The sequence below is a fragment of the Miscanthus floridulus genome, chromosome 10, assembly GCF_019320115.1.
Source record: "Miscanthus floridulus cultivar M001 chromosome 10, ASM1932011v1, whole genome shotgun sequence".
Classification (NCBI taxonomy): domain Eukaryota; kingdom Viridiplantae; phylum Streptophyta; class Magnoliopsida; order Poales; family Poaceae; genus Miscanthus; species Miscanthus floridulus.
In genome coordinates, this window is record NC_089589.1 from 6,497,999 (window position 1) to 6,523,356 (window position 25,358).

The 25,358-nt window shown below is 46.2% G+C and overlaps 1 protein-coding gene across 1 annotated transcript in view; it reads left to right on the forward strand.

Annotated features, from left to right (window-relative positions):
- The window catches only part of LOC136487099 (uncharacterized), a 33,056-nt gene extending 16,529 nt beyond the window's left edge, over positions 1-16,527 (forward strand). The window contains exons 3-7 of the mRNA XM_066484232.1: positions 13,737-14,076; positions 14,231-14,245; positions 15,139-15,354; positions 15,442-15,533; positions 15,681-16,527. Coding sequence (XP_066340329.1) covers positions 13,737-14,076; positions 14,231-14,245; positions 15,139-15,354; positions 15,442-15,533; positions 15,681-16,383 — 1,366 coding nt within the window. The 3' untranslated portion in view covers positions 16,384-16,527. The remainder of the gene's footprint in view (positions 1-13,736; positions 14,077-14,230; positions 14,246-15,138; positions 15,355-15,441; positions 15,534-15,680) is intronic.
- Positions 16,528-25,358: the final 8,831 nt, after the last annotated feature.

Consider the following 25,358-nt stretch of genomic DNA (forward strand, 5'->3'; position numbering starts at 1 on the left):
TTTGATTGTCATGAAAGATTACTTAGAGCAGGCCAATCATTGATTGTTACGAACAACAATGCTCGCAGGTCAAAGTGCTCCTGTTTATGCTCATCCCACACACGTACACCTGGTCTGTTCCACAAAAGTAGAAGTTCTTCAACTAGTAGCCTCAGGTACACATCGATGTCGTTGCCAGGTTGCCTTAGGCCTTGGATGAGCACTGGCATCATAATAAACTTACGCTTCATGCATAACCAGGGAGGAAGGTTGTAGATACATAGAGTAACAGGCCAAGTGCTATGACTACTACTCTGCTCTCCGAAAGGATTCATACCATCCGTACTTAAAGCAAACCTTAAGTTTCTTACGTCATTTGCAAACTCCGGGAATTCTCTATCGATTGCTCTCCACTAGGATCCAACAGCAGGGTGTCTCAACATATTGTCTACCTTACGGTCTTCTTTGTGCCATCGCAACTACTTTGCATGATCTTTGTTTCTGAACAGATGTTTCAAGCATGGTATTATAGGAGCATACCACATAATCTTGGCAGGGATTTTCTTTGAGGGACGTTCGCCCTCAACATCACCAGGGTCATCTCGCCTGATCTTATACCGCGATGCATGACATACCGGGCATGCATCTAACTTCTCGTACTCCTCGCCATGGTAGAGGATGCAGTCATTAGGACATGCATGTATCTTCTAGATTTCTAATCCCAAAGGACAGACCACCTATTTTGCTTCGTACGTAGTGACGGACAATTCGTTATCCTTCAGAAGCATCTTCTTTTGGATTTTTAGTAACTCCCCAAATTCCTTGTCAGATACACCATTCTTTGCCTTCCATTGCAGCAATTTCAGTGTGGTACCCAACTTTTTTTGCCCCGCATCACAAGTTGGGTATAGCAATTTCTTGTGATCCTCTAGCATACGCTCGAACTTGATCTTCTCCTTTTCACTTTCGCATTATCTTTGTGCGTCACGAATGGCCTGACCAAGATCATCAGCGGGCTCATCTTCTGCCACTATCTCTTCTTCAGCTTCCCCCATTGCAGTATCATTGAAGGCACCATATTCAGCAATAATGTCATCATCGTTCCATTGTTCTTCTTCACCTTCTTCCATTACAACCCCTGTTTATTCGTGCTTCGTCCAACAAATATAGTTTGGCATGAAACCCGACTTCAACAAGTGTGAATGAAGACTCCTTGAGCTAGCATATTCCTTCAAATTCTTACATATGGCACATGGGCAGCACATGAAACCATCGCATTTGTTTGCCTCGGCCACACGTAAGAAAGAATGCACGCCCTCAATGAACTCTTGGGAGCGATGATCAGCATTGTACATCCAATGCCGGCTCATCTGCGTTACATGACATACATACCATATTAAAACCTAGAACATAATTAGTTAATTATACGACATGCATGCCACCACACAAGGTATTAATTTATGAAAGTCTCGCTACAATGTAGACAATCCTAACTACCACTAAAAAAACTAAAGCTAAAATGCACTTCAGCAGCATAAGGATTTCGCGACCAATCCCAACTAAAACAGACACATCATGCGTTTGTTCAACATTTATGGGCTTCTTCCGCAGGATCACTGCCTCATCAGCCGCCGTAGCCGCCTGTGCAAGAGAGTTTTGCACGTGTTCAACATACTCTTCCTCCCAGTACCAGCCTAAACATTCAGTGTCATCCCACTGAAATTAAAACAAAAAATTAGAACTTTAATCTGCGAACACAAGGTTGACAAGTACCATTGTGTGTTCGTTTTGTGATGAGTGATTGTCAATGTGATCCACGAAGTAGGTTGAGTGGTGACTAACCCTACCATGGCGAAAGCTATGTGTGCGACATGTCTTTTGGCTTGTGTTGTGCAGGTGTGGAGCTCGGATGCGGTGGTCGATGGCGAGGTGAAGGTCAAGGAGGACGTGCCGTGCCGACAGACCGGGAGCGGTTAAGGACGGACGTGAGGCTTGGACCGAGGGACCCAGAGGCCGGGTGACTAGCCGCGGTGGCTGACACTTGGGACATCAACAAGTGCAAGAAGACATGGAGTGACGGTGTTGACCGGGTCAAGATGGCGGACGCGTGAGTCGAGCGAGGCTCAGGAGGACTTGGCGGGCCGACCGGTCGAGGACGGCGGTGACACGTGTCGGATGGCGGGGGACGCGTATGGAGTACGCTACTCGCGGATGGTTTGATGGTTTGGACCTCAAAACCATTGGATGGACGGTTTACGGGTTTGGGCCTCAAAACCCGGGCGGAGGTTCCGAGGAGGGACGGACGGCACGTGGCAGCATCGGGGAGTTCGCGTCGAGGCGAAGCTACCGGTGAGAAGGTGCGGTGGCCGTCGGATCAAGATTACACCGGGTTGGACAACAACGCCCTTGGGCTTAGCGGTTCAACTCATTTGTATCCAGGGGCAAAACTGGCAATGTGTAATAGCCCTATTAAATAGGATGAGGGAGCCCCCATCTCCCTTACCTCCTCCAGTTTTCATTTTCTCCTTTAGGGTTTCTTCCTCTAGTTTGCTTCCATGTATGAGAGAGGTCCACAACTCAAATTGTGACTTGGTTTTGAAGGAATCGGTGGCCGTAACCACCGTATGTCCTCCGGGATTCATGATTTAGTTGTGTTCTTGATGTGATTTTGGTGTTCTTCACGAGCTCCTTTTGTCCCTTCTTGTTTCCCCTCTCGTTTCTTTGATTTGGGACGGTTTTGGTTCGTTCTTGTTGCCTTGGATCGATCAGTGACATGAGTAGAAGCTTTCCACTGAAGGAAATCCACTAATTCCTCACGAGATCGCAGATCCGGGCAATTTTAGTTCTTGACCTATTTCTTGGGGGTTTTCTTCAATTCCTTCGATTCACGGAGTTAGAGTTTGTCTCGGGCTATGATCTTTTAGAGGTTGCCTTTCTACTCGTTTGTGAACTCTTGTGCAAAATTTCAAGTCATTTGGAGTTGATTTGATCAAGTTATGACTTGATTTAATCTTTCCCGAGAAACTGCTCGTTCATACCGGACGTGTCCGATATCATACCGGACGTGTCCGATATTTCTCACTTTGGAGTTTTGAGCTGAAATTTTGTGGAGACCTTCCCTTGGTGTCTAAAGAGCTATTGTTAAAATTTCGTGATTTTTGGACACCGTTTGATGGGGTTTTGGATTTTTCTCTTTTGGTCAGCTTGCTGCTGAAAATCCCGGACGTGTCCGATATCATACCGGACGTGTCCGGAAAATACCGGACGTGTCCGATATAATACCGGACATGTCCGATATTTGCAGGAGCAGTGCTGTTTTCTTTTGGGAGTTTGCTCGTTTGGGCTTTGATCTGTGTTCCGTTTGCTCTGTGGTGACCCACTGTGTTCTGAGGGAGCATCCACCCTTCTCTAGGGTCGTGGTCATCAAGTCTTTCGTGTATGTTTTTTGGGGATTGATGTTGGGACAGTGGTCGAAGATTTTGAAAGAAATTTGAGGCTCCCATTCACCCCCCCCCTCTGGTCGCCGTTTCCGGTCCTTCAATTGGTATCAGAGCCGGTTAAGGATCATTCCACCTTAATCGGTCCGTGATCCACGAAGGCGACATGGAGCGTGGTTCTGGCAAACCACCGCACTTCGATGGGTCAAACTATCCTTATTGGAAGATCCGCATGTCTGCGCATCTCCAGGGGATTGATTGGCTCGTCTGGGAAATTTGCGAGGATGCTACTTACGTTGTGCTCCCTACCGCGGCCCGTACCACCCAGGATCACAAGGATCGGCACAACACAAATAGCAAAGCTCGCAGTGTGCTTTTCTCGAGTCTTTCGCTTTCTGAGTTCGAGCGTGTCTCCGATTGTACTACAGCTCGAGAGATCTGGGTGAGGCTTCAGAGCTATCACGAGGGGACCGCACAGGTCAAGACCAGACTCTACGAGACGTACAAGCGCGAGTACGAGAACTTCTCTCAGCTTGATGGCGAGTCCATCGATGCCATGTTTTCCCGCTTTCAGACTATCGTCAACAAAATGAAAGCGAACAAGGCCAACCTACCTTATAGTGATCATGAGAGGGCGCTCAAGCTTCTCTATGCCCTTGATCGAAAGGTATGGGATGTGAAGGTGTCGGTGATCATCGAGTCCGCCAACTACGACACCCTCACCGTTGACGAGCTTTTCAGCAAGCTCAAGTCCACAGAGATCGACTACCAAACCCAAGCCAAGCTCAAGAATCCCTCTGCACCAACCATGGCTTTGGTCTCAGGTAGTGGTTCAAGTTCATTGACTAACCCTTCACAAGCTTCTTTCTCTTTGTCGTGCTTGATGTCAGTCACAGAGGAGCAGCTGGAGTCTCTTGGGGATGATGAGTTGGCACTCGTCATCAGTCAGTTCTCTCGGTTTCACAACAACCGTTTGAATCGCCGACGCAGTGGTGGCCCGAAGGAGGGATGCTATGGATGTGGAGATCCGGACCACTTCGTCGCGCACTGCCCCAAGAAGAAGCCCTTCATCAACAAGTACGACTCTGGCAAGCGCAAGGATAAGCACGACTACACCTCTGGCAAGCACAAGGCCAAGGGCGGTTTCGACAAGGAGGCGATCAAGAAGGCGTACCGCAGGAAGGCCAAAGCTCAAGAACGCGCCTTCCTCGCCTCCCTCAGCGACCTCGACGACGACTCCGATGATGATCACTCTTCTTGTCCCTCGACCGACGATGAGTCCGAGAAGAAGCGCGAGGACAAGCTCAACGGTCTCTGCTTTGTCGCCGGTGCAAACCGTGGTGGGTTTTGCACTATGGCGATTGACGGTGGAGCAAAGCTCAAAAAGGACGTCGACGTCGACGACGACGAAAACGAGGTACCGCCCACACTTGACTCACTTATGCTTGAGCTTGATACTATGAATGATACATTGATGAGTCAAGATAAGTTGCTTAAGCGTGCTGCCCGCGAGAGAAAAGAGTTTAAGGACCAGCTAGAGGTTGCTTTGAAGGAGTTGGAGCTTGCCAAGAGTGGTGTAGTGGTGTCAGAGGAGGAGGAGTGCGATGAGTGCGCTATACACATGTCTAACCTCTCTGACTTGCAATCCAAGTATGCTGTTTTGCTTGATGAATGTTATGAGTTGAAGTCTCGTTCTGGGTTGCTCGGTGCGTGCAAGTCCTGCTCAGGCTTGCAATCTGAGTTGGCAGAGAAGGTTGCCAAACTTGCTAAGTTTGAGAAGGCCAACTTAGATAGCATCACCACTACATGTGTTCGATGTGAAGCTTTGGTGTTGGAGCTTGAGTCCTGCAGGCACGACAAGATGGGAACCGAGGAAGAAAACACACAACTTCGGTCCATCTTGAGCTGGGTGTCGTGCAGTGAGCCCCAGTTGGGCATGATGGTGAGCCAGTTTAGGCAGGGAACTGACTCATCGGGAGTAGGCTTTGCTATAGGTGGGAAGGGTGAGCATGTCTATGGCAAGGTTGGTGAACATAGTGGTTTGAACCCAAGTGAGAAACCCACCAACACTACCAAATTGATCAAGATCCCTCCACCAGAGTCTACCAAGCCTATGATCAAAGATGGTGTGTTTGAAGAACCACCAAAAGCTCCACCATCCAAGCAAGTTTGGGTTCCCAAACCGAACCACTTTCGGAACTCACTCGATACTCTACCCAACATCTCTAGTGCACCCCTTCCTAAAGCCAAAAAGCCTCAGAGAGTGAACCACATCCACAAGAGAGTGAGTCAACCACCATCCAAGAGAGAGGTGAGGTACCACTGTGACTATTGCCATAGAGATGGTCATTTGGCTGAGTTTTGCTTTAGGAGGAAGAGAGATGAGCGGCGTGAGTACGAGTTGAACAACCGGAACATGTACCGTCCTCCCCATGGCGTACATGTACCGCCTGTTCAGAGGCACAGTGTTAGGCCTAGAGGTGCAATGCCTCAAGGTGCTAGGCCTCAGGTGGCGAGACCACGTGGTGGTCGTGCCCGGCGTGGCCCAAGTCATGACCTATATGACTCTGGACCTCGCGACGGTGGCTTTCAGTCCCACACTCCTAGCAGACCACGTTTTCCCCCACATGGTGATCGCTTCTCTCCAATGGGACATGGCACGTATGGTGTTTTTCCTAACACTTTTCCAGGGCAAATGACTCAACACTGGTATTCTCCTCATTTCACTAACCCCAGTGTTGTGCCATTTGCTCACCCCCTGTCTTTCTATTGATGCAGAGCGGAGGCCTGGAGAACACGTGGCTTGTTGATTCCGGCTGTTCACGCCACATGACCGGAAGTTCCAAATGGTTCTCCAGCCTCGACCCCATGCAATACAAGGAGTACATCACATTTGGGGACAATAGCAAAGGTAAGGTGCTATCTCGTGGGACCATTCGGGTCAATGAGTCTTTTATCTTGAAGGACGTTGCTTTGGTTTCAAGCCTGCATTTTAATTTGCTCTCTGTTTCGCAACTCCTTCAAGATGGGTTTGAGGTGCGCTTTAAGACTGGACTTTCTCGTGTGCTCGATTCTCAGGGACATCTAGTTTGTCAGATCGTTCCTTTTGGCCGAGTTTTCAGAGCTGATTTCTCTCAGTCTTTCGGTTCTTCTCGCTGTTTGGTTGCCGGATCTTCTTCTGATTTGTGGAAGTGGCATAGGAGACTTGGTCACTTGAGCTTCGATCTCTTAGTGAGGTTGAGTTCTCTTGACATGATCCGAGGATTGCCCAAACTTAAGTTTGAGAAGGATCTGGTATGCCATCCCTGTCGCCACGGAAAGATGGTGGCTGCTTCCCATCCTCCAGTGACTCAGGTCATGACCACGAGACCCGGTGAGCTACTCCATATGGACACTGTTGGTCCGGCTCGAGTTCGGTCAGAGGGAGGGAAGTGGTACGTTCTAGTGATCGTGGATGATTTTTCTCGTTATTCTTGGGTGTTTTTCATGGAGGGTAAGGACGAAGCGTTTTCTCATGCTCGTGACTTGATCTTGAGGTTGCAAACTGAGTTACCAAAGAATGCCATACGAGCTATCCGCAGTGACAATGGCACTGAGTTCAAAAACTCTCAGTTTGACACCTTTTGTGCTTCCTTGGGTCTTGAACATCAGTTTTCTTCGCCCTATGTCCCTCAGCAGAATGGTGTTGTTGAGCGCAAAAATCGGACTTTGGTTGAAATGGCCAGGACGATGCTCGATGAGCATAGGACTCCTAGGCGTTACTGGGCCGAAGCCATCAACACCGCCTGCCATGTTTCAAACCGCATTTTTCTTCGTGCTTTCTTAAAGAAGACATCCTACGAATTGCGGTTTGGGCGTCCACCCAAGGTGAGTCATTTTTGAGTCTTCGGTTGTAGGTGCTTCATTCTTAAGCAAGGTAATCTTGACAAGTTTGAATCTAGATCTTCAGACGGTATATTTCTCGGTTACGCTTCTCATTCACATGCGTACCGTGTGCTTAATCTTGAGACTAACCGTGTCGTGGAGACTTGTGAAGTCACCTTCGATGAAACCATGCCCTCTTCTATTTCGGTCTTTGAACGTGCAGGTGATGAAGAGATGGGTGATAGCATTTTTGTTGAGGATGACGATGACGTCGATTGGGATGATCCCAAGCCATCTCAACCGGCTGCCCCGATCGAGCCAGCTTCGACCACTTCGGCTCACGGCCCCGAGCCCTCCACCTCTACTTCATGGGGTCCATGCGAGCCGCTTCCTCAATCGACTGAGGAGGCCCCAGCTGTGGATGAGGGGGAGGCGACTTCGTCTTTGGGTGCACCTCGACATATCCAGCGACGCCATCCTCCTCAGACCATGATCGGCGACATCGATGAAAGGGTAACGCGTTCCAAGTCTTATCATATTTCCCATTTTGCTCATTCTGCTTTTGTAGCTTCTTTTGAGCCTCGAGATATTGGACACGCACTATCTAATGCCGATTGGGTTAATGCTATGCACGAGGAGTTAGAGAACTTTGAGCGGAACCAAGTGTGGGTTTTAGTTCCACCTCCACCAGAGTGTCACCCCATAGGTACAAAGTGGGTTTACAAGAACAAGCAGAGTGAGGATGGGGTGGTGGTGAGAAACAAGGCGAGATTAGTGGCTCAGGGTTTTTGCCAAAAAGAGGGAATAGACTATGAAGAAACCTTTGCTCCTGTTGCCCGTCTAGAAGCCATTAGGATTCTTTTAGCATTTGCAGCTTCGAAAGGGTTCAAGCTGTATCAGATGGATGTAAAGAGTGCCTTCTTGAATGGGTACATAGAGGAAGAGGTTTATGTGAGGCAACCCCCTGGCTTTGAAAATCCAAAGTACCCCAACCATGTTTTTAAACTCCACAAAGCCTTGTATGGTTTGAAACAAGCCCCGAGAGCCTGGTATGAGCGTTTGAAAGCTTTCTTGCTTGATAAGGGTTTTAGGATGGGTTCCGTAGATAAGACTTTGTTCCTCCTCAAGCAAGGCACAGACATCCTTTTGGTTCAGATATACGTGGATGATATAATCTTTGGTGGCTCTTCTCATGCTCTTGTTGCCAAGTTTTCAGATACTATGAGCAGGGAATTTGAGATGAGCATGATGGGCGAATTGACTTTCTTCCTTGGGCTGCAAATCAAGCAAACTCGTGAGGGGACGTTCGTGCACCAAGGCAAGTACACCAAGGACGTGCTCAAGAAATTTGATATGGGTGAGGCCAAGCCTCTTTCGACGCCCATGTCAACCACGACGGCCCTGGATGAGGACAAGGAGGGAGAAGCCGTGGACCAGAAGGAATACCGAAGCATGATTGGGTCCCTGCTGTACCTAACGACGACGAGACCAGACATCTAGTTCGCAGTCTGCTTGTGCGCGCGCTTTCAGTCTTCGCCGCGCACGTCTCATCGTCAAGCCATCAAGCGGATCCTCAGGTACCTTCGTTTCACACCCGAGTTTGGTCTTTGGTTTTCAGCCTCCTCCTCTCTTTCTCTTTGCGGGTATTCTGATGCAGATTATGCTGGTTGTCGTGTTGAGAGGAAGTCCACTTCGGGGACTTGTCAGTTTCTTGGATCTTCTCTTGTGTCTTGGTCTTCTCGCAAGCAGTCTAGCGTCGCCCAATCCACCACAGAAGCTGAGTATGTTGCTGCTGCTGCTTGTTGTTCCCAGTTGCTTTGGATGATAGCTACTCTGAGAGACTTTGGGTTAGAGTTTAGGTGAGTGTCTTTGTTTTGTGACAGCACCAGTGCCATAAGTGTAGCCAAAAACCCAGTCCTTCACTCAAAGACAAAGCACATAGAAGTCCGCTTTCACTTCTTGCGTGACCACTATGAGAAAGGTGATATCGATCTGCACCACATTGATACCCAAAACCAGCTCGTAGATATCTTCACCAAACCACTTGACCAAGCCCAGTTTGCTCGCTTGCGAGGGGAGCTTGGAGTTTGTTTCCCTTTTTAGAGGAGGAAAACTTTGGTTGTTGTATTCTAGTTTTGCTTTTCCTTGTAGTTTAGCCTGTGTTTTTGTTTTTTACTTGCATATCATATCATCATGTATCATATTGCATTCTGAGCTTCATCCTTATAGTAGCGAGATTGACACTATGCTCTTGTTGGAGATGTTATGGATATACATGATGTGCTTTTGGCTTAGGCTCCTCTTGATCAATTGATGCATGTTATGAGCTAAGCTTGTTTTCCAAACTGTGAACTTGATTAAAACTTGTTGAAACATGAAATGTGTTCACCACTACTTGTGGCACTAGCATGTGTAGAATGTGTCGAGATCTTTTTCTTGCTTCATGTATATGCTTAGTTGCTACGGCTCATACTTTGAGTTACACACTTGCTTGAGAAACTTGAATTTGTGCTAAAACTTGAAAATCAAACTCAGTGATTTGAAAAGATCGGGATGGGTCTGTACTATCCTATGTCAGAGTATCGAGACAGCTCCAAATTGCACTTATTGGTGAACTTGAGCTCTGTAATGGATATCGAGATCATTGTCTTAAGCTTCTGATTGCCTTTGGCATAGGCTTGACATGGTCGCTAAGTCAGGTTTTGATGGCACAGATAACCTCCCGCACACACTTGTCTGACAAACTTTGGTAATAAGCTGCATAACTCTGATAAATTTCAATTGGTGTCTAAAATTTGATCAAACCACAAGTTTGTCTCATGACATGATGTGTGAACTTTGTTTGGGGTAGTTCACTTTGCATACATGTGTAGCACAAGGTCGATCTCCTGTCTATTTTTGCTATGTGCTCCTTTGGTGGTGAACCCTCTTTTAGAATTGCTCAAACTTGATCAAACCTGCTTAAATGCCATATTTCGTTTCATTTGGTCACTTTGAGCATTTGCTAGCACTTGTATGTGTTGCTATATATACATGACAGCATCAACTAGAGCCTCTTTTCAATCTACTTACTATAATCTTGAAGCTTCTGCATTCGTGCATTTCTGCATTCATAGCATAATTTGAAGGGAAGATGCAATCTTTGGGCTCTAGCTTGATAAGTGCATGTGTCAACAAGGGGGAGAAGTTTTCCACACTCACAATGACACAAGGGGAAGAAACTTCCAATTTCACCTAAAGTTGAGAGATATGCATTCATTTGAGAGAGATTGCACTTGTTCAGGGGGAGTTGCATTTGAGGTGTTTGGCTAGATGTGTTGAGCCTTTGCCTCTTCTGGAGGGTCTAGCAGTTTTTCGGTTTTTCGGGCTTTGCTAGTGGTGTTGAGCCCGTTGCCTCTTCTTGAGGGCTAGCTTTGTTTTACTTGGTTGCGTCGAGCCGTTGCCCATGTCTTTGGGGACCAAGTTTTGCTCACTTTCAAATGACCCAGTTCTTGGCTTTTCTTTGGCTTTTGGTCATTTGGGTGAGTTCTTTCTTTTCTCTTCTTCTTCTTTTTCTTTTGCTCAAGCTGTTCGTGTATTGGTGTTGACAATGCACTCATCAAGGGGGAGATTGCGAACACAAGGTTGACAAGTACCCTTGTGTGTTCGTTTTGTGATGAGTGATTGTCAATGTGATCCACGAAGTAGGTTGAGTGGTGACTAACCCTACCATGGCGAAAGCTATGTGTGCGACATGTCTTTTGGCTTGTGTTGTGCAGGTGTGGAGCTCGGATGCGGTGGTCGACGGCGAGGTGAAGGTCAAGGAGGACGTGCCGTGCCGACAGACCGGGAGCGGTGAAGGACGGACGTGAGGCTTGGACCGAGGGACCCAGAGGCCGGGTGACTAGCCGCGGTGGCTGACACTTGGGACATCGACAAGTGCAAGAAGACATGGAGTGACGGTGTTGACCGGGTCAAGACGGCGGACGCGTGAGTCGAGCGAGGCTCAGGAGGACTTGGCGGGCCGACCGGTCGACGACGGCGGTGACACGTGTCGGATGGCGGGGGACGCGTATGGAGTACGCTACTCGCGGACGGTTTGATGGTTTGGACCTCAAAACCATTGGATGGACGGTTTACGGGTTTGGGCCTCAAAACCCGGGCGGAGGTTCCGAGGAGGGACGGACGGCACATGGCGGCATCGGGGAGTTCGCGTCGAGGCGAAGCTACCGGTGAGAAGGCGCGGTGGCCGTCGGATCAAGATTACACCGGGTTGGACAACAACGCCCTTGGGCTTAGCGGTTCAACTCATTTGTATCCAGGGGCAAAACTGGGAATGTGTAATAGCCCTATTAAATAGGATGAGGGAGCCCCCATCTCCCTTACCTCCTCCAGTTTTCATTTTCTCCTTTAGGGTTTCTTCCTCTAGTTTGCTTCCATGTATGAGAGAGGTCCACAACTCAAATTGTGACTTGGTTTTGAAGGAATCGGTGGCCGTAACCACCGTATGTCCTCCGGGATTCATGATTTAGTTGTGTTCTTGATGTGATTTTGGTGTTCTTCACGAGCTCCTTTTGTCCCTTCTTGTTTTCCCTCTCGTTTCTTCGATTTGGGACGGTTTTGGTTCGTTCTTGTTGCCTTGGATCGATCAGTGACATGAGTAGAAGCTTTCCACCGAAGGAAATCCACTAATTCCTCACGAGATCGTAGATCCGGGCAATTTTAGTTCTTGACCTATTTCTTGGGGGTTTTCTTCAATTCCTTCGATTCACGGAGTTAGAGTTTGTCTCGGGCTATGATCTTTTAGAGGTTGCCTTTCTACTCGTTTGTGAACTCTTGTGCAAAATTTCAAGTCATTTGGAGTTGATTTGATCAAGTTATGGCTTGATTTAATTTTTCCCGAGAAACTACTCGTTCATACCGGACGTGTCCGATATCATACCGGACGTGTCCGATATTTCTCACTTTGGAGTTTTGAGCTGAAATTTTGTGGAGACCTTTCCTTGGTGTCTAAAGAGCTATGGTTAAAATTTCGTGATTTTTGGACACCGTTTGATGGGGTTTTGGATTTTTCTCTTTTGGTCAGCTTGCTGCTGAAAATCCCGGACGTGTCCGATATCATACCGGACGTGTCCGGAAAATACCGGACGTGTCCGATATTTGCAGGAGCAGTGCTGTTTTCTTTTGGGAGTTTGCTCGTTTGGGCTTTGATCTGTGTTTCGTTTGCTCTGTGGTGACCCGCTGTGTTCTGAGGGAGCATCCACCCTTCTCTAGGGTCGTGGTCATCAAGTCTTTCGTGTATGTTTTTTGGGGATTGATGTTGGGACAGTGGTCGAAGATTTTGAAAGAAATTTGAGGCTCCCATTCACCCCCCCCCCCCCCTCTGGTCGCCGTTTCCGGTCCTTCATAATCACAATCATCATGAAAATAAGTATAAATTAACCATAATCATCAAATGCGACAAAATAACTCACATTGCGATCCGGACACTTGTAGAAGATACGGCCCTTGTTGGGACACTCCTTCCTCACCCGGTACTCTATCACAATCTTCTCATCACACTTGCCGCATGCAATGAGAGGGAGGTCCGGCCTCAGTCGCTTTGAAACCCGATGAGAGGCCGAGGACCCGGAAGTAGTTGCCATCTACTCTCTATACTCATTTTTTTATATAATATAAATTTCTCATTTTATAAACAAATAAAATTAAAAAAACTCTAAAATTCTCTATATCTCTAAACCATGAAGTGTGCTATGCATGCTAGAAATGAAAGCTGAATACTAGTTTTGAATAACTACTTTAACCTTCCTTCATCCAAATATGCAAACTTTAAAGTGATTTTGAGCTTAAATGGTTTACAAATAAAAAAAATTCTACCATAAAAAACCACATATATCTAGTCCACAAAATGAGATATGCTACTGATGAAACATGAGAGTATAAAGTTGGTAACCTTTAGAACCGAAGAATCGATGGAGGAATCGAAGAAGATCTTGTGATTACCGGCGATGAGGAAGAAGAGAGGCCGGCGATGAAGCAAGAACACTGAGCTCGAAGTGGCTCGGGCTCGGGGAGGAAGAAGGGCTATATAGGAGGGAAACTGTAGTCCCGGTTGGAGACAGCAACCGGGACTAAAAGTCCCTTTCTAGTCCTGGACGGAGCGTCCAGCCAGGAGTAGACTTTTACTCCCGGTTGGAGGTACCAACCGGGAGTAAAAGTTAACCTTTAGTCCCGATTGGTAGATCCAACCGGGACTAAAGGTCCCCTGCAGCAAAAGCCTGCCGCAGTAGTCGTTGGGCAGGGACCTTTAGTCCCGGTTGGAGCTACCAACCAGGACTAAAGATCTCTCTAGTACCGGGCGCGAAAAATACCGGGACTAAAGCCAAATTTCGAGGTGGGATCAAATGTCGTTTCTCTACTAGTGTATTGTTCAGCAGAAAAGTGGTGTGATGATATCTTGTTTTTTTCTGCCTACAGCAAGTTCTCTGAAATCTGCACTTCGTCAAAGGTCTCCAATCCATTTCCAACAGTCGATCTTTTCCTGGTTGTCTACGAGGATACTCTCAAATGGAAGACCATCTCTGAGTCTATGGTGACCAATGGGGCTGAAGAGGGATTCTTCGAGAAATCAACTAAGCATTGGGTTGGCGCTGCATTAGCCACGGATCTTGAGGTCCTCAAGCTGCTGAACGGTGCCACTGGATCCTTCTCTAGGACGAGGAGCACCAACAAGCCAAATGCATCTTCAGTGGAACCACCAAGAACAAGCCTGTCGAAGAAGCCAACACATGGAGCTTCAGCAAAAGTGCAGTCTAAGGTTGCACCAAGCTCTCCACTGAGGTGCACATGGAGTAACACCGAGAGCATGAGTGAGACAGCTGAGCTTGCCAAGTCCTTGTGGCGTGAGATGCATACGTGGTTCCTGACTTTTGTGGACGAGGCACTGGATGTGGGCTTCCACCTGTTCGAAGATCCTCAGGACTCAGGTCTGGATCCTCTGTTACTACATTATTGTGTTACATTTGGGACATCGTACTTGTCGAGACTGTCAAGATAACCATCTGATAATTCGAGGAATATAATTCTATCACTGCCTGCATTGTGACTGGAATTGTAGTAGTAAATAACTCTTTCTGAAGCGTTATAACCGTGTTAATTGAAAATGATCTTGAACTTGAAGGTATACCATTTGAGTGTGTTGTATTGTCGTTCAAACGAAAGATCTTCCAAGGTACACTCAGATGGGATTATAAACGGATGACTGCCAAATTCATGCTAGGGAAAACCCAAAGTATGACTTAACCATGAACATTGAACAGCATACTTGATTCATTGGATCATAGCCTTGATCAGATTTGGTTATGCAAATTAAGATCTGACATAGCTAGATGGTGTTGGATATGGATAGGATAGTAGACAAAGAAACATTGTTGGGAAAAAAACTGAAGTATGAAGTGACTGTATAACCTTAATTGTTGGCTCAGAAAATCATAACCATGGTTAACTATGATCCTTTCAGTAATAACCATTTTCAAATAGATATGTACTGTGAACAGTTCTGTCGCAATGTTTGCTTAATTTGCAAAATTGGTGCTATGACTACAAATTAATTGAAAGAAAATTCCAAGCACATGGTGCGACGATCATAACTGTTACAGTTAGTTTGGAATTTCAAACATATAGCTACATATATATATATAGAATGGTGTATTGGTCATTTTCAGGTTCAGAGTCTGATTTTTTTTTCTGCATATCATTAGGTAGCATGGTTGGATAAACCCATTTTGCCTGTGTACAACAGAAAGCCGTGTCCTTGTAGTGTATAGTAGAATGTTTTGTGCCTGTACAGTAAACATTTCTTCTTTGTCTCTATCATCAGGAAGCAATGTCGAGGCGACTAAGTGATGCTACAACGGAACAATCCAGTAATGACGATTCATCTGTTGATGAGAGGCCAAAGCCTCGTAAGAAGATAGAATCTACCTCAGTAAAGGCAAAAACCACAGCTCCAAAAATTATACTTCACGATCCTAAATGGACTGACGGCAGCATTCCATCGGATGCATTTCCTGATAAACTCTCAAAAATTGGAAAGGTAAGCAACTCTATTTTATTGGCTCAGTCTCCATTTAGTGTTCCTGACTTGACTTGAGTTTCTAATATAATTTCTACTGAATTTCAGGAAGCTTTTGAAAGGAGAGATTTAGCAGCAACTGCTGCAGCTAACGCCCTGCAAGAGGCATTGGTCTCTGAATCTGTAATCAGGAATATAAGGTATTTGGACACATATATTTTCCCTGTCTAAAAACAAAACCAGTGCATTTGTTCAGCAGAAAAGTGGTGCGATAATATCTTGTTTATTTCTGCCTATTGTTCAGCAGAAAAGTGGTGTGATAATATCTTGTTTATTTCTGCCTACAGCAAGTTCTCTGAAATCTGCACTTCGTCAAAGGTCTCCAATCCATTTGCAACAGTCGATCTTTTCCTGGTTGTCTACGAGGATACTCTCAAATGGAAGACCATCTCTGAGTCTATGGTGACCAATGGGGCTGAAGAGGAATTCTTCGAGAAATCAACTAAGCATTGGGTTGGCGCTGCAATAGCCACTGATCTTGAGGTCCTCAAGCTGCTGAACGGTGCCACTGGATCCTTCTCTAGGACAAGGAGCACCAACAAGCCAAATGCATCTTCAGTGGAACCACCAAGAACAAGCCTGTCCAAGAAGCCAACACATGGAGCTTCAGCAAAAGTGCAGTCTAAGGTTGCACCAAGCTCTCCACTGAGGTGCACATGGAGTAACACCGAGACAGCTGAGCTTGCCAAGTCCTTGTGGCGTGAGATGCATACGTGGTTCCTGACTTTTGTGGACGAGGCACTGGATGTGGGCTTCCACCTGTTCGAAGATCAGAACGTCGCTAGCAAGGGAAAGCACAGCAGCCACATAACGATGGTCCTCTCACAGTTCAAGAAGATCAGCGACTGGTTGGACCAAGTAGGGAAGATTGCAGAGGAGGAGAGGACCAAGGAGAAGATCGAGTGCTTGAAGCGCAAGATCTATGGGTTTGTCATTAGCCACATGGGGTCTGCATTCGAGAGCTCTGTCTCGGTTTCTTCCAGGAGTTGAGGGGATGCTTCATGCTCTGAAGCTTGCTGCTCACAGTTTCTGTTCACATTGGTTCTTCAAATTGTTAAGATTTAAAGGTTACACAATCATGTAGCCTGTTGGTGCAGTTCTTTGTTTTCTTTTGGGGTGCCTAATTTATGACTTGTTTCGTCATGTGAATAAATTATCGTATTATCATTATGGATTGCCTTATGTGTGGTTTGTCAGGTATGATTATGAAGAGAGCGAGGCTATCACCATTTCTTGGTTCAGTTTGCATTTTGTTGTGAGTTTGTGACCATATGTCCATGTCAGCCGTCGTACTGAGAGCTGTAACTATGCGCAGATTGAGATGATTATGCCCTTTCAAAGCAAAAGGCATATGCAACGGTAAAGACAATCATGCTGCTGCCTATAACTTTTTCTCTTTATGCAACGGTAAAGCAAAAGTCATCTTGTCAAATGTGTCTGGAGTAGTATCTCCAGGTCATGTTTTTCAGTTTTCACTAGGCAGTGATTTCCTTTGGTACTCAGTCCATTGGATGGGTGTGCAGTACAACACAAAAAACAGAGATGTCTTTTCTGTAAACTAGTGATACAGCACCAGGAAAACAGCACGCCCATTTCTTGGGTTCTTCAATTTCTGAGAAATTCACCCTTCTCCTTGTTCTGCTTGATTGCTCAATGTGCATACGTGAATGTTGCTGAGTTTACTTTGAGTATGCAACTGATGTAACATTTTTGAACAAACCAACACAAAAGAAACTCCCGGGTCCTGAATGACATCCACTGAAGGCAACACCACACGAGAACCAACCGAATTTCAAGTGTTCCATCATCAAGCCATCTGGTAGACTGACAGTTGCATTCTAATTGGACTGTAACATGAAAACGTTGAGCCATATATAAATGTCGGCGAAGTGTAAAATCTGAGCACTGAAATTAAACGTTGATATTTGTGAGGACCCTACTACGATGTCCTCATAATTGGCATTCAATACTAGCATTTCAAGAAAAGATCTAAAGAACATATTTTGACTAGTGAGGCATTTAATGGTAGTAGTTTATATTTGTAATCTGTAGCTGATTCATGATCATCATTAGGTAAAAAGTTTAGAAGTTGACTCTCCTTTGGTTGTTTTTGGGCTAATGTACTTTCTTTGTTTTCTTTTAGAATTTTTTCTATCAGCTAAATGAAATGGAATTGCACACTGCCGTGGCCGTATGGTGTCCTTCACCGGTTGGATTTGTCGCCATATTAATGGTTATTGAATTCATCAGACGAAGAGAGGACACTGATGATTGCTGATCCTGAGCTGGGTGGAGCTTCCGTGCCAGTGAATGTTGGATGGTCCAATGCAGTTTTTAACATTGAACAGAGGTCCTGGGAATGATCCAGTAGATTAAGCTCTTTCATATTCTTTATTTGTGCAGATTATGATATAGATATCCTGAAGTTTTGTTTTTGTTTTCTTCAAACACGCAGGAGAGTTACGTACGTACATACAGATTGTAGTAAAATGTCTGATTTTCACCTCGAGCCGTTTGAGTTTCCATAGTAAATTCTTCGATCTTGACATTACATTATATACAGTAGTACGCATGCAGGAAATGAAGGAGCGCTCGCCTCGCGTAACAAACACCACCTGAACGACCTGACCCACCTGCTTCATTTTATAAAGCAGATCGACCAGCAGCCGTCGCCCGCACCTCGCCCGCTCGCCGTCCCACCTCCACCACCACCGGCACCGCCTCGCGCAATCGCGCTCGACTGCCACTGCTTCCGCCGACGAAGCGCGCCACCGCACAGGCCACAGCCCACCTCAGCACCCAACGCCGCCAACGTCAACGAGGAAACCACCACCGTCAAGAGGACCGTCGCCGCCCTCGGTCCCGCCGACCCCGCCGGGCCGCCAGTCAAGCGCCGTCGGCTCACGTTCGCGTCCCCGCCGCCTTCGTTGTCCGTGAAAGCCGCGACCCTCGCGGCGGGCGACGTCTCCGTCTCCCTCCGCTGGGAAAACACTAACAGCGCCGAGGGCGCGGGCGGTTAGGGGCACGCGCACGCCCACCAGGGCGACGTCGTCGTCGTCCGTGAAACCCGCCGCCTGGCTGGCGCGGTCTCCCACCCGCTTCGCCGGAAAAAGCGCCCCGCGGCTGGTCAGAGGCATCCGCACGCCGGGGGCGACGTCGTCGCCGTCCGTGAAAGCTGCCTCGCGGGCGCCTCGCTCTGCCGGAAAAGCAGCCACGCCGGCGGTCAGGGGCACTCCAAAAACGGCGACCTCCAAGCACCTGCTATGAAAATTGGACCTTTCCCTTTCTCAAATTGCAAATTTGGTTTTGTCACTCCTGCTCGGCCATGGTGTCTGTGTCACCAACACCGGCAACACCACACATCAGATCCCGCCATCCACGCCCATCAGCAGCTAGCCCGTCGCCGCCGGCCTGCATTAGCAACCCGTGCCCACGATCAGGACGGCCCCTGGCCTAGCGTCCTCCACTGCTCAGCCCGCCGGCGATTGCTGCCACTCCCAGCAACTGCGCTGTGCGCCGTCCGCGAACCGGCGCCCGCCGCCCAAATCGCCGGTGCTTTTTCATGCATGGCTGTTTTGGGCCTTTGGCAGATCTATACTCCAGTCCCTCCTATATGGCTGTTTTGGGCCCCGATGTGACGAGATCTTGAGAAACCCATGCTCATTTCAGCCCATTTGCATACTTCACTGCTTAGCCGGCGCTAAGTCTTCTCCATTTAGCCAATTTACCGCCCGCTATTAGTTTTAAACTTCAAACATACATATAGCGTGACATAATCGTGTATTATTAGTCATTTTCTGGTTCATAGTTGTGGTTATTTTCTCTCCATTTTACTCGGTAGCATGGCTACTGGATAACCATTTTGCATGTGCACAATAGAAAGTTTTTTTTTTTTGAAGAATCACAACAGAAAGTATTGGTGTCCTTGTTCAGGATACATTATTCTGCACCTTTTCATTAAACACTTCTTCGTCGTCGCTATTATCAGGAAGCAACGTCGAGACGACTAAGGATTTCATCAGAAATCAGAAAGGTAGGCAGCTGTAGTTTAATTTGTTGTTGGCCTCACAATCTCCGTTCATACGGAGTTCCTGACTTGAGTTTCTATCTAATATACAATTTCCTTACCAAATTTAGAAGGAAGCTACTGAAATAAGAGACACAGAAGCAATCCTTGCAGCTAGCCACCTGGAAAAGGCATCGATCTGTGATTCACTTCTCAGGAACGAAAGGTATATATATTTAGAGACATCTATTTTTCCCCAGATCCGAGTCGAACGCAATGCACAATTCCATTCAAATTAAAGGACGAATGCCCAGTGTATTGTATTGTATTTGTGATAATTAATGTCTTGTTCATTTCTGCTGCCTACACAGCGAATTCTCTGATATCTGCGATTCTGCAATGGTCTCCGATCTACTCCCAACAGTTGAACCTTTCCTCGGTGTCTATGAAGATACGCTTCGGTGGAAGGACGTCGCGGAGTCTGTGGTATCCGAGGAGCTACAAAGAGCACGGCGAAGGAGAGGACGGCTGAGCTTGCCAAGGACTTGTGTGGGCAGATGCAAAGATGGTTCCTGGCTTTTGTGGAGGAGGCACTGGATGTGGAGAACAAGTGGAAGCACAGCAGCGACACACCGACGCTTCTCTCACAGTTCGAAAAGATCAGCGACTGGTTGGAGCAGGTACATCATCAGATCGTGGAGGAGGAGGAGTGGACCAAGGAGATGATCATGCGCTTGAAGCACAGGATCGGTCACAACTTAAGACGATTAAAAGAGTAGGGTCCTGTGCCTCCGAGAACTGAGTCTCGTCGGTCTCATCAGTAAGACCACCATAGACTGTTTTGCAGTACACTACTGGAAACTACGAGTTTCCCTAGAGTTCAAATTCCTAGGGAAAAGCCTTAAAACCGTAGGGAACCTGATCCCCTACCGTATTTCGTAGGGAAACAGTCCTAGGGAACATGTTGACGGGAAATAGGAAGGTGCCCTACAGTTTGTCTGGGAACCGTAGGGGATTTTGGTTTCCCTAGGAAAAAGGCTCCCAAGGGAACCTGCTGCGCATGCTGACACAAGAACACAAAACCAACGTGTAAAGTTTGTCCCTAGAACTTAAGTTCCCTAGGAAACTGATCTGTAGGGAAATAAATCTGGCATGGCACCATATTTGACCTCAAATAATTCTAATGATTTCATATACAAAATTTAAATTTGAACACGTTGACAACCATCAGCAATAATTTAATGCATTCAGCTCAAACAGTGCATTATCACATTACAATTATGGTGTTCACTGATAATAGCTATCCATCTAACAGTTAATCACTAACTCAAATGGAGTTGTCTAATCCATGCTAGTTTTGGCAACAGAATATAGGTGCCATGTTTTGGCGACAAAAGATAAGTGCCATGTTTTGGCAGCATAAGTTTTCAGAAAAATGGAAACTCGTCGGTCGGAGGAGAGTAGTTGCCACCACCGCTTGTAGTTCCTGCATTTTCATGGCCACGGAATCTTCCTTGAGCAATCCTACTCAATGTTTCTTCAGGACTTTCTATCCCAGCACAAGAGCCACCAGTACAAGCCTATTCAATTGAACAAATGGGATTTTATTAAATATAAGTGGAAACTTCATGGTAAACGCTATGCCAAAAAATAGGTTCAAAGATAGCATTTGAAAATAGGTCTCACAAGACTAGCCGAGATGTGTACAACAGTTAACATTAATAAATAAAAGATGGAAGCACACCATGTAATAGAAATTGGAAATCAAGATGCTAATGCTATGGCAGACATGTATTTTTGCTAGAAGAACTGCACTCATTTGCAGCTACAGCTACTGTGCACGTGAGAGAGACAGGAACAATGGATAGAAGGCAAATGGTGCAGCAGCAGCCCTACAAATAACTGCAGTCAAACATATAGTATAGTAATACGCCAATGCAGGGCAAATGTAGCAGCTACAGCCCTACAAATAACTACAGTTGCAGCCCTTCAAACCAGCAATTATACAAAGACAACACACAAAAACAGTACAATTAGACTTACATCATTAGGAGATGGATTTGAAGATGGTACATCGGCATACACAGGAGGCACAGGTGGTACATCGGCATACACAGGAGGCACAGGTGGTGGAGGGATGGGAGCAGGAACAGATGTGACAGGCAAACCATTTACCTCAGCAACTCTCTACAGTTCAATAATCAAATGTATATGTATACTGATTAACATGTAACTCAAGTGGCAATAAGATGGATAGAAAAAGGATGCATGTGAGACGTCACCTCCATAAATTTTTGCATGCTCTCAGTGTAAGCATGTACCATTGTACTCCACGCCGACACATTTTGGGCATATTCCTTGGCCACACGACCATCATGAGCTTCCCTTCTTAATCGCTCATCTTCCTCTTGGCGTTGACGCCTAGCAGCCATTGCAGATTCACGACTTCTCCTTAAGTTAGGGAGGACTTCTTTGTCATTGACCATCCCATTAAATGTAGCCCATTTTCCATGTGGGCGGCCACAAGAGCATTCATAAAGAGCTCTAACATCAACCGGCGAGTGCAACCAATCAAAATCTGGTCCATTTAGTTCCATGGCCTTAGCTTTGTATTTCTCCTGCCACATAAATAAAATAATGTGTGGGCATTTGACAAAGAAGTAAAAGAGAGATCAGCAATTCATATGTACAGAAACCTACTAAAATCGAGCTAAATTCATATGAACAGCCAGCAATTCATATGTATAGAAGCAATTCATATGTACTGAAACCATACTATTAAAATCTGGCTAAAACTGGTTAAAATTCTTGTTGTACAGAATCCATGTACCATACTAGGAACAAGCAGGAACAAGCAGCTATGACAAGTAGAAACAAGCAGCTATGAGAAGTAGGAACAAGCACTACAGCTTGCAACAATAAGCTGCTGCCAGCATTCAGCATTAACTGTAGTGTTCTATATGAGCTAGTAGCTGCAAATGCTTATAATCCTAAGCTCCGAAAAGAGAGAAGGTATATCACAATTTCCATTTTACTTTCCATTGTCACAATACTGCACTTACCAAGCATGCAGTTGCCTCTTCTGTGTTGAGTGAAGTAATATCTTCAGGATTTGAACCTCTATGAGTATGGACCCATGCCTCTATCTCACATACTTGTCTTCCTAATTTCTTTGACTACAAAACCTCCTTCTTCTGGGGTCTGTTTAGGGAAAAGGGTGCTCTAGGCCTATCCCACAAGCCATTTGGCTTCTCAACAAGGTTGAGATGTCTCCTATTGCACATCAAGGCTTGGTCGAGTCTAGCCTTGTTATTATCCTTGGTCTTGTCAGCCATGTCAAGACATGTAGCAAAAATAGCTTCAGCTACATTTTTTTCAGTATGCATAGCATCAATGTGATGTGGACGCATAAGTAGAGGGAAATATGGCAATTCCCACAGAAATGGGATGTGAGTCCAATTGTGGACAGTACCATAACCTTCAAATGATTTCTCTTTGACTTCATTCATGTATGCTAGCACCTCTTGCCATGTTAACCGATGTGGAGGCGTGTCATACACTGCTACGCCCTTCCTAAATGCATTCTTCTGGTCCCTGAAACTATGGTCAGCTGGCAAGAACCTTCTATGGCAATCAAACCAACTGTACTTGTGCCCATTTGGTAGCCAAGTGCTGTCCACATCTGCCATACAATCAAAACAGGCCAAACCACCGTGTGTTGACCATCCAGAGAACATACCCAATCCAAGATAGTCATGGATGGAAGTATGATATGCAACCTTCATTTGAAAATTTTGCTTTGAAAAGCTATCATAGGTGAGAACTCCTGGCCAAGCTTCCTTGATCTCATCAACAAGTGGCCGCATGAAGACATTCATATTCTTGCCAGGATGCTCCGGTCCAGGAATCACTAAACTAAGAAATATATTTTCCTCCTTCATACAAAGAGCTGGAGGTAAGTTCAGAGGAATTGAAAAAACTGGCCAGCAAGAATATTGAGCTTTTCCATAGCCAAATGGGTTGAAGCCATCTGTCGCCAAAGCAATCCGAACATTCCTCGGGTCCATTGCAAACTCTGGGCAAGATGTATTGAAATGTGTCCATGCCTCAGCATCAGAAGGATGCACCATAACATTTGGGTTGGCTCGCCTACCCTCCTTGTGCCACCGCATGTGCTTTGCAGTGTTTGGCTCCATGAACAACCGCTGCAACCTTGGTATGAGTGGGAGATATCGTAGAACCTTACGTGGTATGGGTTTTCGTTTCTGCCCTTGGTGTGCTGGTTCAGTAACTACATATCTACTCTCCCCACAGAAATCACATTTATCCTTGTTCTTATCTTCTTTGTAGTATATCATGCAATTGTTTGTACAAGCATCTATCTTGATGTAAGGCATTTTTAGACCACGAAGAAGACACTGGCACTCATACAAAGATTTTGGCATCTTATGGTTCTGAGGCAGTACATCACCAAACAAATCCAATAATTTATTAATGCATTCTACGGGGAGATTGTATTGTGACTTAACTGCCATCAAGCGTGCTGCAGCAGTTTGCAGTGCAACACTAGTGTAGCTATGGAGCGGCTCTTTTGAAGCTTCTAACAAAGCATAGAATGCATTAGCATCAGCTGTTGGTTCATGCTCTACACTATCTGTTTGCATTGCATCACCCCAATCAGCTAACATTTGATCTAAACCATCGGCAGTATCGTACGCATAATCCATTGTAGGCTGACTAATAGGCCGCTGACCATGTTCAGTCCATGTAAAATAGCCAGGCATAAACCCTCTTTTACACAAATGCATGCTCATGACGTCTCTTCTCCGTCTAACTCTATTGCGACAATCTGAACACGGACACACTACTCCAAGTTTTTCAGAATTAGAAACCGAATTGAAAGCCTGGTCTAGGAAAGCATTTGTATTTCGCACCCAATCTGAGGAATGACGACCATTGTCATTCCAGCCGTCATACATCCAACTACGATCTTCTACTGACATGGCTATTGTTGTGACAATGAACTGAAACAGAAAAATTTGCAAGTAACTCACATGATTTAGTGCATGTATTCTAAAACTAATAGACAAACAAGTTTATATAGAACATATACTGATTATTACTAGTAACAAAATTTCTAGACTGCATCAGATGAGTCACAATATTGACTATTCTCTGAACCCAGTAGACAACTCACTTAAAAAAGAATATTCACCTAATAGATTGCAACACCAAAATTATCATAGTGCTAAGCTTCTTAGTTTCTAATTTTTCAGAAATGAACAGACCGTATAAAATATTTTAGACATGCCAATTCTGCTAACAATACAAAAAAAGCAGCAAGAAAAGGAAATTTTCCTTCTCACCTTAAATCCTTTGTTCAAGAGTGACAAGCAGACTGTGAAGCCTTCTTTCTACAGATGTGGTGCCTTCCTTCTTCACAACAGAGCTCCGGGCAACACCGCCCCTACTCCTTGACTCCTCCTTGGCTCTAGGCGACCAAGCAGTAGAAGGGTGCCTCCACTATGGAATGGGAAGACTGAATATAATACATCAATATCAATTCTTTGTGAATCTTCTTACTGCTGTCCACACAAGAATGCACTAGAAATCCCCAGAAAATACCTTACCTCTGTCAATCCATCCTTTGCTTCCACAGATCTAAACAACAGGACATGGAGGGAGGGAATGGGAGGCAGCAGATCGAGAATGGGTGATTGGAGTGAAAGCTTGGGATGGGGATTGGGGGGGCTTAAGGTGGAGATGTGAGGGGGCAGCAGGGTGCAGAGTAGGGGGCTTTGGGAGGGCAGCAGGTTGGGGAGGGCGACGGCGGCTTGGGAAGGGCGGCGGCTTGGGGAGGAGGCAGCTCGAGGGAGGGTGGCGGTGTTGGGGGAGGCCGGCGTCCTGGGGAAGGGCGGCGGCCGGGCGCTGGGCGACGCAGACGGCGGCAGGGGCACGC